This window comes from Stegastes partitus, unplaced genomic scaffold, assembly GCF_000690725.1.
Source record: "Stegastes partitus isolate 25-593 unplaced genomic scaffold, Stegastes_partitus-1.0.2 Scaffold467, whole genome shotgun sequence".
Taxonomy (NCBI): domain Eukaryota; kingdom Metazoa; phylum Chordata; class Actinopteri; family Pomacentridae; genus Stegastes; species Stegastes partitus.
Genome location: NW_007578198.1, coordinates 353,665 through 365,417, shown reverse-complemented (window position 1 = coordinate 365,417; position 11,753 = coordinate 353,665). Strand labels below are relative to the sequence as shown.

Below are 11,753 nucleotides of genomic sequence, written 5' to 3'. Positions count from 1 at the left end.
AAAATCAAGCCAGCAGTTATTTCTTGATGGCTGAACAGCTTCACAATAGGAACATTTTGCATTGCTTCAATAAATATACTATAATTATTGTACATAAAAAAAACAGCAGATTCAACAACAATTTTGAAGATTTAGTTGATTTTATATGGAATGACCCAAAAAAACAACCTTTAACCTTTGCTAGGTTCTCAAAAATGGTTCACTACATGTTTCTCATTCAGCCATTCAGGGACATACAAACGGTAGCAGATCTGCCCCAACTTGTTTTGCCCAAGAGCACTTTAAGACTTGAGCTACGGCCAAAACATGAATGGTAACTGTCACAGACTGAGATCAGCAGTTAACATTGAACACAGAAGCAGTCTTAGATTGACCATAAAATATCTAATACAAGTCAAACAGAGGACGTCGTCTCTAAATGAACTGATCAAAAGTAACTTCCACAAAATACTAGACCACTTTTCCACTTTAACATTAGCAAAAAAACAAAACAAAACACACAAACCTGTTCTTCTAATATGGTTTGTATCAATTTCAGGAGTTTATTCCTTTTCTTGTCCTTTATAATGCTCAACTTGCTTCCAATCAATAAACACTAGGGGCTTCATTTTATTATTCTATCCACCCAGATGTGTTGCCTACAGAGCTGTACGCTCCATCTCACACTAAACACGGCGTCTTTTCTTAGCCGAGTCTGCATTTAACCTCAAGCTTAATCTGACGCAGCAACTTTTGTTTTTTAAAAATGAAAAACTACTTATGAGGCAAGAATTGCATAATGACGAGGGTGCAACAGACGTGCTAAGCCAGTGGTCTATGACGCCGAGTGACAGCAGTTTTCTGCTCTACACCTGTCGTTCTATTTCAGGAGAAACACTATTTCAGAAAGTGCTGACAGAACGACATGAGTGCGAGCTTGTGCACACACAGACACGGTTTACACCCTCCACCTTTAAAGAGCTCCAAGAAATGTACACTTCCTCCAAGAACACTGCTGAAACACGTCAATACGCACATATTCTGTATTAGAGTTTCAGGAGACCTTGTTTACGGCCGTATTCAGTTTTTACTGACTCTTAGGAGATACTTGGCTTCTGATCTGACCTTTAAGTAAAAACATTTTTTTCCTCTCTTTGGTTCCTAAAAGCATCACATTGTGTCTACCGTGTGACCTTTACCAGCTGAATCCATTCACATACCCCCTGTGCTCTCACCACATGTACCACCACCTGCCACCCAGGTGTCTCCTGAGTGAGGATTTCACAAGCTGACCTGCGTGTGTCGTCGTGGTAACGCTACCTGGTTTCCCCCGGCGTTGTGACATTCATAAACGCCCACCACGCCGTCTGCAAAGTGGCCCAGGGTGTCCAGGCAGTTTCCTCCCTGCTGCAGGGCTCCGAAAGCGATGTCCTGGTGATCTGGGACCCTGAACACACGCAGAAAAATCTATTAAAATGTTCCTGTTTTATTAATCAGGAGGACACAGCGGATGGCATCGCTAAAGAGGGCAGAGAGTAGGTGAGGGATAATGAGAGAGCTGAAGAGAGAAGTGTGTGTTTCTTCTGACAAGGAGGACAATGCAGCTTTTATATTTGTGCGACCGAAAATTATTCAGATTTAGATCCGTTACATTCATACTTTATTAAACTCATTCATGTAAGTGACAAATTGCAAACCTGCCAAAATGTAATAATGTGCTTGAATCATAACTGCTGCTAATGGTTAGTCATTAGTGTCACTACAGTCATTTGAGAGTCTTATTGAAGTGTAAAACATTATAGCCGAGCACACAGGAGATCACAGTCGCACTGCGACTCCTGGCTGAGCTGTCGTCTCTTACAAACTCAGCTCTGGTTCAAGTTCCTAAATGAAATTCATCTCTCGTTATATATTACACTATATTATCATATTACCAAAAAAAAACAAGAGAGATTTTCTTACCTCAGTTCGGGGTAGACGTTCTCCAGGTACCATTTAAAAGGTTTGCAAGCTAATCTCTTCTTCATCTCCAAGCGACTCTGGATACTGACAGAGAGAAAGAGACAGTGAGAGAAGAGTCCATCACTTCTAGTTTTTTATATTTCTCTAAAGTTCGATTGAATTATAGCCCTCGTCAGTCATCCTGTAAGGGCCAGGGGGGTGGAGGCCCAGGGCATGTCTGAGGCTACATCCTGTGGGGAAAATAACTGCTTAGACTGGCACTGGAGGGGAGATGCCAAGTATGTTCCCACAAGGTCGCATAATAAGTATTTTTATCGTTGTATGGTTACACTGTATGAATGTTAAAGCGCTCGTTGCTGTGTTGACTTCTGTATTTGGGCTACGAAGCAGCTGCAGGCAAGAGCTAGTATGTAGATAAGGTGGAAAAAAACAACTCAACTAAATCAATAAATGGAGTCGTACAATGTGTTAACACGTGTTCAAACCTGCCCTGCTGCAAAGTCTGCAGGCGTCGTCCTCTGGAGGACATGAATGTTAAACCATCCAATAGGTTTTGAGGTATTTTTTCTTTAAAACGGTGGACGACTGATATTATAATCCCCCTGAGCCACGCCGCCAGCACGGCTAACAACAAATCCTGTTTTAATATCTCTCTACACATTTCAATTAGCTTTGCTGTCTGATCCGCGCCCCTCTTTACCAGTGCTATTTGTGTCCATCATGTTCTTTAGCTTTGGCGCACGCTGTCACTGATCTCCCTTTAGGACATCACATAATGTGGCAGCCTTTGAAGGCTCTGACTTTTTGCCTTCTTTTGAGCCTCATTAACTGCCTCATGTCACTTTAATACAAAGGGAAAATGACATCTTTTACAGCTGACATACTTTTAATTGGCAATACAATTAATATGCCCATTCATGTGGCTGCCTTTGTAATTTTATGATCTGGCTACATCGTTATGTCCAGCTCCTGCAGGGACAATATTTCACGGCACTCACTTTCCGTAAGGGACATTTCTCGCCGAGGGGACGGCAGCATAGTAGAAGTTTTTGTACTCGTCCATCCACACCTCTGCTGCTCTCCTCGTGTTCCTGAGAGAGGGGCGAGAAGAAGAAGAAAAATAAGGTGAGGGACAGGGAGACAATGGAGAGAGGTGTGATGGAAGATGGACAAAGGGAGACATGAAATAGGGTGAAAATTAGACCAAGAGTAGGTGAGGAAAAGCAAGGGGAGAGAAAGAGTGGAACAGAGTGACAATTACAGAAGGGGAGAAACAAGTACGTGTCAGACTGTAGCTGTGTTAGATGGGAGCTACGGCCAGACATAACCGGTCATGTCCAAACTGGACACGCTGTGTGTGTGGTTGTGTTTGAGACACAGCACGACAAAGACATGCACACTCACGCACTTGTACACCTCTACAGCCATAAGAGGGCAGAGTTCTACTGGCTACACACGTGAATGTCTTTATTTTTCCAGTTACTGCAGTCATTGGTCAATAGAGTGTACGCTGCCAAGCGAAGCAAAGTGCTGACATGACGTCCTGTGACACTGTGCCCAATTTTTATTTTTCTGGTGATGTAACAGCCTACTGTCAGACCGCGTGTCAGCTGGTGTCAGTGTAAAATACGATTTGTTCATGCGAGCGTTCTGCAGCAGGGTTTCAAAGTCTGACACTGTTGGCCGTCGCTCCGAATGAATCAGGACAAATGAGGTGTAAATTGTTGCATTCGGGTGCTTTCAAAAGCACCTTAATAGACTGAGTGAGCTGTGTGGCACTGAAGCAAGTCTCCCAGTTTGGAAACGTCAGGACCATAACTAGTTTATATTGGCCTGACTGATGCTGGAGAACACAAACACAGAGTCAGATAAGCGCTTTAATTAATTTATTGGTGTTATTTGTGGGAACGTGAGCTGCTGTGCTTCATAAAATACGTGTGCCTCATGAAGCAGGGTGAGTTTCCTGCACAACTGCAGTGTGAGATGCAGTAAAGCTCTTCAGCTCTGAATAAAAAGGTGTAAACTCAACACTGAATCCAACTTTTACTTCTCTCAGCACAAGACAGGTTGCTTACAGATGGAACAACTAGTTGGTTAATCACCAGTCATTCTGGTCATCATTGGCTTGTTTCAGCTTCTAGTTGGTAATGACTTGTTGTCTTTTGTAATAGTTAACTCTTTAGGCCCTGGGCTAGTTTTTCCAACTTAAAGTGAAAAAAACAGCCACAACATTGTCGGCCCATGAAATGTCTGTGGATTGGAGGCACTCGAAAGAATTTTGAAGCACAACAAGTCGTTATATTCTTATCATCAGGTCAGCGAGAGATTTGAAAAACTCTAGCTAAAATAACATTTTTACTTCCGCTGGATCAAAACCATAAATCTGAGTCAATAACAGCCTGATAATGATGAGTCAGTGACACTGATGCTATTGAACCAGTTCTAAATATTCTCATCTGCAGCCCAATTTTAGTTGTAGTTGTTCTACGTGGCCACTTCACTGAATGTGTCATGCTTGGCAACCTTTTGAAAAATGGCAGCAGTTGCAAGTTTTATAACAGATACAGGCTGCTCCCGTTACACAGACCTCCAGGGTGACAGGGGTTAATGTCAGTCCCACAAAACAAGCAATCCAAAGATGTCACCTCAGTATTTAGTATGGTCTCATGTGAGTTTAAAAAAAAAAAATCTGACATTTTTTTATTCATTTCCCTTGGTTGTCATGCTGTTTATTTAACAGATGGACAGTGCACAATGCATGCATTGAACCAGGTGCAGCTAAAAGCTATGACAGCTATAAAGTCTGTCCCTGAAAGGAGGTCATTTGTGGAGGTGGTTAAAACATTACGTTTTGAAAATTTTACAATCAGAGAAGAAGAACAGACACCACCGGGGAGTGCACTGTTATTAATCTACGCATCATTAAAGCAAACTCCTCAATCAGGAAACTAATCAGACTAAGTGAAGATAAAAATCATTGTCTGCTGCAGCCTTAAACTCTGGAGAGGTTGTAAGTGGGACAGAGATGAGAAACTGTGAGGACCTGTGATTCATGATTTGGGCAGCTGTGGCAGGTTGGTCATTGATCGGAAGGTCGGCGGTTCGATTCCGCCCTGTAACCTGTGTCATGGTCGTTGTGTCCTCAGGCAAGACACTTCAGCCACCTTGCCTGGTGTGAATGTGTCTGAATGGATTGTTTGAGGTGGCAGGGCAGCTGTGGCTACAATCGTAGCTACCACCACCGGAATGAATGCGTGTGAATGAATAATCGACAGTGTATGTGCTTTGAGTTACTCCTTGAGTTAGAAAAGCGCTATATAAATCTATAAATCTAATCAATTATCATCATCATCATCATCACCATCATCATCATCATCATCATCATTATTATCATGAAGTGTAGACATGTTCTGGGGCTGACAGGAAACACATCTTGTACCTTTGAACCTTTATGAACATTTGAGGAAAGCTGCCTTCAGCGCTCCTGTCTGGAGCGTTGGACAAAAAAACAACTACAGCGCCTGCATTTAGCCTTTTGCAATCTGTAGAGGATGTAAATTCCAACACTGAGGAGCACTTCTGTCTTGGTGACATATTTCCAGATGTTTCTGAGCGCAGCACGTTCTTACTGGACGAGAAGCCTCGAGACGATCCGCTCCGGCATCTTAAGGTCAGATGTTGCAGCCAGATGCCATTTCAGTACTTTAAGGATTTATGAGTGATCATTTCCAACGCTCAGTCCTGCTTCCTCTCCGCAGAAATGGCTGCATTTTTATCCTCACCCACCTTCGGCCCGGCATTAGAGACACAGGATGACATTTATTTAGGTCTACTGGGGCTCTTCTTCACATTGATTGTAAGCTGGTCCTGTGTCAACATGCCCATTATAACTTGGCGGTGTTGGAAATGCTGCTCCCAGAAGAACCATTATAATGTCATCCCGGCACACAAAACAGGTGCTGTCTCCAGCTCCCCAGAGTCACGGCCAGCAGCCACAGAGACGCTGCCGGAGACTTTATTCAGGCCGAAGGGCAACACGTTGAACCGAAGACGCCTCAAAGCACAGATAAAGCTGCTCTGCACTGAGATGGAGGAAGAAGCAGCTGTAACTATCAATTAATAAGTCATGTCCTGAATTGTTGGAAAGGGTTACGCAACTACGTGTGAGACCGTAGTCAGATTTATATAACTGGTGGAAACATAGTAGGATTGTAGGGCGCGGGAGGGGTCGAAGCTCTGTTTGATCTAAAGCTCACGCAGACTTCTTTGTCTGGGGCTTCATTCATTCAGGAACATCTACGACATAGTTTAGAAGCACTGGTCAAGCAATAAAACACAAGATCGCTTCCGTTACGCGTGGCAGGATTAATCCCTACATCTCCAGCTGTCATGTCCTGCAGCTAAATGACAGCGTCTGCCGGCGAAAATCCGTCACTAACGGCCTCGAAATGACTGTTTCCGTCCCCAATTTAAGATAATGATTCCAAAGATGCTCTGCTCGTTCATTTATAATGCTCCTCATTTCTTGGTTTTCCCCCCTTTGCTTCACACATCATTGGGAAGACCAGAGAACCCACAGCCATTTTAAATTCCCTGTTATCTGTTTGTTGATCCACCCACATGTTCTTAATCAGGACCATGAGGGTTTGTTTGCTCGGCTCGTTTCCAAGGGTGGTTACTTGTGGTCGGAGACTGTTTTCAAAGGACAGATCCATATCTTTCCACGTATCATGTTGCTCCCCCATTAGCGGCGCGCAGTGATTATTTATATTGTCACGTTCGCCAGAGCTCCGAAGGGCAGCACACGCAAGGACAGATTTTCCATATTTAAAAACGGCTTTTCTTTCCAAATCTGACGGCAATTTTCCCTGTGATTACTTTTTTATTGTATTTTAACTGATGGTGCTTTGTTTTAATTATCCAATGCTGGTTCTCAGAGCTTTAATAAAACTCAATTATGTATGTTCGGTCATTTACAAACTGCAGCCACAGAAAATAATTCACTCTGCAGCACTTGAGGTAAATACCTATACGGCGCAGAAATCAGAGGTGATTTAATCGTAAGTAGTCAGATGGAGGGTGAAACCCCAGTAAAAATATAAAAAGCATCATTACAATATACTGGCAGAGCACCTTGACATTAGACACGGCAGTAAATTAAATGTCATTTAAAGTTATAGCTGTCATAAAATGATGCAGCTTAAACATTAGATTTAGTGAAGACTTGAAAATTGTCTTTCCTCTCAACGCTTAAGATTTCTCAACCATGCAGGCTTCAAGTCAAGACTGGAGGCTCATTCTCGACTTTAAATCTCACACCAAGGTCCACTTAAGTCCGGAGCTTTCAATCATATCGTCTGAGCTCAAAGGGACAACTCCTGCGCTGACCAGGATCAGATGCGATAACACTAAAAAAAGGCCCAGAGCGGCCAGTCAACGGACTTTGTAATGAGATTATTGTCTTAACTGCTGCTTCTCTAGTTAAGAATGGAATCTGCTTAGTCAGCGTAAACATCCTCATTATGTAATCTTAAAAATCAGCAGTGCACTGAAACTGTCAGTACCTGTGAATCAAAAATACTAATCTCTTTTTTTTTTAAATTTGGTCTGTAAAGAAGCTTTTCTCTACTCCTTCACTTTTGGGACTTTTGTGGGAGGGCCAGTCTATGACATCAGAACTTTACAAATGTTCATATTTGCTCTACAAACGATGATAATAAGTGAACAAAGCATTTCATCCAGGACTTTTATCCAAAGCTCTCGCACAATTTTGGTCCGTATGCACACGGAACCTTACAGCTGTTGACAGAACGAGCACTAAACTGTTCGCTCTGTGAAAAAGACCTGCTGCTGAGCTTCAGTCCATAAATGATAAACACAATAAGAGCAATCTCGTTGGTTTATGAGCGTTCAACCCTCCTGGTGTGTTACCTCGCAAACACCGTCCCGCTGCCACCAGGGAAGGTATACGGATGTTGTTTTCTGAAGACGTGGCCGACTCTGCTGCAGGGGATGATCTCCAGACTGCCTCCACACTGCCACACACGGAATGAGATCTCTACAACACACAAACACACGGAGGGAAAGTCAGTTAATCATTACAAGTGTTAAGACCAGTGGTAAAGATAATTCGGGACGTCTGCACCGCGTGAATGTTTGCGGCGTGCAGATATCTGGTCCCCCTCTCCAGCATTGTGTGCGTTTGAGTTAAGCGTCGTCTAAATGAGCACACGAGCAAACCAGTGTCTGAACTGTCAATCCACTTCTGATTCATTGTACCGCCTCGAGAGGAGCGTGAATCACTCTGTCAGCTGTTTATTCTTACCCATTTCCCAAATGAATTCAGACAAAAGCGACAAGGAGACACAGCTGCTATTATATCACTGTACTGCCTGCAAATGATCTCTATTGTCTCACACTACTGTTATTTTCATTCGGCGCTGACTCTAATCGTTATCACATTACTGCTGTAATTGTGGGAGATCAACTGTACTGTGGAGGACTCTCTCTACCCCGATACGACGGCCAAATCACTGAAGGATTTTCTATTTATCATGCTCCTGGCACGAAAACGCAGATGATCTCATGAGTTGATCAGAGCGTGAGACAGATCCGTGGAGCTACTTTAGTACAGAGTCTCGCAGGAGAGCGGCGATTTCGTAAATGGGCAGGAATATGTGGTGTTCCAAGCCCAAAGCACAGCATTTATGAGGGAAAGAAATGACATTCATATCTGTGTGAGACTTAAACTCACTCTCCAGTCACTGATCAAACCTTTAAAAACTCATCTCTTTGTATCAAACTCATAATTTTTATTCATTTTTTGTAAAATAAAAAAGTAATCCTTTCCTTCTTTAAACTGGCTTAGATGTAACTCAACACTGTGAAGATCTATACAGTCCCTTCTTTTCTCTTCACACAGCCCTCCTCGCGTGCTGCAGCTGGAGCACACCAGCTCACCCATGACTCTGCTCAAACACAGTAAAAGTAATACTACTACACAATGGCACAATATTTGAGTTATTCACCCACATATGTTTAAACCAGAGACCAATTCTGAGGAACAGCGACAGAGAACGCTCCAGCCTGCCAGCTAACAGGATTAGATTTGTTACGTATAAAACCCAACAAGTCTAAGTCCATGTTTTTGAGGCTGATCTTGGCCTTCTGCAGATTAAAGATGGAAACACTCAGTCATGGAATCGACTGCCTATTTTGTCTTAAAGCATATAAAAAAACAAACACCATGTGGACATGTTAACAAAGTGAAAAACTTTCCTTTGTCTAAAAAAGAAAAAAAGCAGTTTACCATTTTGGGAAATGCAACCATTCGGTTTCCTGCAGTGAACTAGATGAGAATCTCACGCCTGTTCGCTGCACCAAGCTCCATCTCAAGGAGCTTTTTGTACCACATTATGCTAACAGAGCACTTCACTCTCTGCTGCAGTTTCCAAAAGCAAAATGGGAAGCAGAATCTTCAACTTTCAGGCTCGTCTGCTGTGGAATCAGTTCCCAGTTTGGTTTCCACCCTCTCTACTTTTAAGATCAGGCTTAAAACTTTCTTTGTTGATAAAGATCATGGGACCTTGGTTATGCTGCTTCAGGCCTTGAGATGACTTACGTTGTGAACTGACACTATATAAATAAATAAAACTGAATTGATTTGAATTAAATGTGAAGCAACAGGCAGCTGCCAGATAACCTAGCTTAGCATTAAGACTTCCCTGGCTCTGTCCAAAAGGAAGAAAATCCACCTTCAACAGACTATAACTGCTTTGCCGATGACTGAATAGTCCCACCCCCGATACCTTTCATCATTTATCATCTACACAACCTTCCTGTCATTTCTCATGCACACAAATGAATCCAAATCTTTGAATAAGAACTAAATGACTATAAACACTTGATTTCCAAATGAGTAAGAGCGTGTGCTTTTCCAGTAATTTCCAGACCCAGAGGGCTTTTCGGTGGATCTTGCTGCTTTTGGAGAGAGTCGGAATAACTGTTTACTGCTGTTTTCAGTCATTGTTATGCTAAGCTAACTGGCTGCAGTCTAGTCCTTAAACAGATCAGAGAGTGCCAAACGTCTCCCGCAAGAAAGTGAAAGAGCTGTTTTCCAAAATATCGAACTAATCCTTAAAACCATCTGAAAACATGTGTCAAAGCGAGAGGCCGATACGGGACCAGACAGCAAAGTGTATTGATGATAACTGTTGAAAGGAGTTTTTGTTTGTTTTCCGGCTACTTTAAGCGACTTCTCGGTCCAAATCGTTCTCTCTTATCTGATTTTTGTTACTTTGGCTCATCAAGAATTTCTATTCTCCTGACATCCATTAACCATCATCATCATCATCATCATCATCATCAGTCTACTGTGGTTCTGTTGAATGTGCAGCACTCACCCAGGTTTTCTCCTCCCCACACATCCATCATCATGTCATACTTCCCCAGCTGCTCAAAGTATTCCTTATCCATGACAAACAGACCTCCTGCGATCATCGGAGTCCTGCAGGGGCGATGAGAATGGAGGGTTAGTCGTGTTTCAGGTGTGTATTAAGTGCTCATGAGCGACTCAGTGAAGTGTCTTCCTTACTTTATTGGGGCGATGGGGTTGCCTTGTCTGGCTCGTCTCTGCTCCAGAGTCATGTAGTCCCATTTAAACACCAAGTTCCAGTCAAAGCCTACCAACAAAAAACACACAGACACACAAGAAGAGCACAATTATAACCATTAGCTGGTATGAAGCAGCAGTGTCTGTCGTGTAATTAGATTTGGCAGGTTCATATTAGTTGACTGGCTACATCAGCAGCTGCCTGATTTCACATGTCTGGAAGTGTTTGAGTGTCAGCAGAGAGCCCTTCACCAAACCACCGACCACGCGGCTGCCAACGCATTTTACGAAGCTTAAATTTTAAATTACGCGTAGTCATTTGATTCATTATTAATGCAAAAAAATAAAAAATTACAGCAGATTTAGTGAGTAAAATGTTCAAAGATTAAACAAATAGATTTTTTTTCTTTTGTTACAAACAGTTGTCTGTTTCCAGTGTGCAGTGCATTGTGGGTAAGCAGCGTCCACAGTTTAGATCACACTAGACAAACAATTTACTCTGTACATTAACATCCAGACGAGTGACAAATTAAAGGAAAAATGACAAACACATCGAATGCTTCCACACAGGTGTCCTGCGTGGTTCCAGTTAACATTTAATCATGTTCTGGAGCACGGATAAAACCACAGAGCAGGTCCAGATGATCCTGATTTTGTAGGAGGCACAGTCACAAAGACGGCTCAACGTTTAACAGTAGTGACATCTGCATTCAGCTCTATGGGACATACATCAGCTAATGGGGTTTAAAATCGTGGTCGACGGCGCACGTTTGATGACTGCGACGCTTATGTGTTAGTGTAATATGCAAAGGAAAAACAGAAGAGCAACTCTTCCTCCGGGGACCGAGAATGTCAATGCAGGAAATAATCAGACTGTCAGCAAGAACAGTCAGTCGACAATTACATGGAGAGAGATATTACAGTAGGCTGCGGTGTGTAAACTCCTCATTACAAAGATGAAAGCACATCTGAGAGCTGAGTGGTGCAGAAATCATCCGTACTGGTCTACAGAGATGTGGAAGCAAGTTATATAGTCGGATGAATCATCCTTCACCATCTTTTAACAAGTGGATGACTGAATGTGTGGAAAGAACACAACACAGGTCTGAACGCTGAGGCGCCACAGTGAGGGGATCAGGGGGTATTTTGCTGACATGGTTTGGACCCACTTGTCCCGTTGGAGGGAAGAGTTACTGCAAAT

General features: G+C 42.8%; 1 protein-coding gene across 1 annotated transcript in view; it reads right to left on the bottom strand.

The window, feature by feature from the left end:
• Nucleotides 1–11,753, bottom strand: part of galnt2 (UDP-N-acetyl-alpha-D-galactosamine:polypeptide N-acetylgalactosaminyltransferase 2) — a 68,272-nt gene that overhangs the window by 5,981 nt on the left and 50,538 nt on the right. The window contains exons 9-14 of the mRNA XM_008286750.1: nt 10,535–10,622; nt 10,344–10,447; nt 7,873–7,999; nt 2,940–3,032; nt 1,942–2,025; nt 1,300–1,426 (exon numbers count right to left, since the gene is read on the bottom strand). Coding sequence (XP_008284972.1) covers nt 1,300–1,426; nt 1,942–2,025; nt 2,940–3,032; nt 7,873–7,999; nt 10,344–10,447; nt 10,535–10,622 — 623 coding nt within the window. The remainder of the gene's footprint in view (nt 1–1,299; nt 1,427–1,941; nt 2,026–2,939; nt 3,033–7,872; nt 8,000–10,343; nt 10,448–10,534; nt 10,623–11,753) is intronic.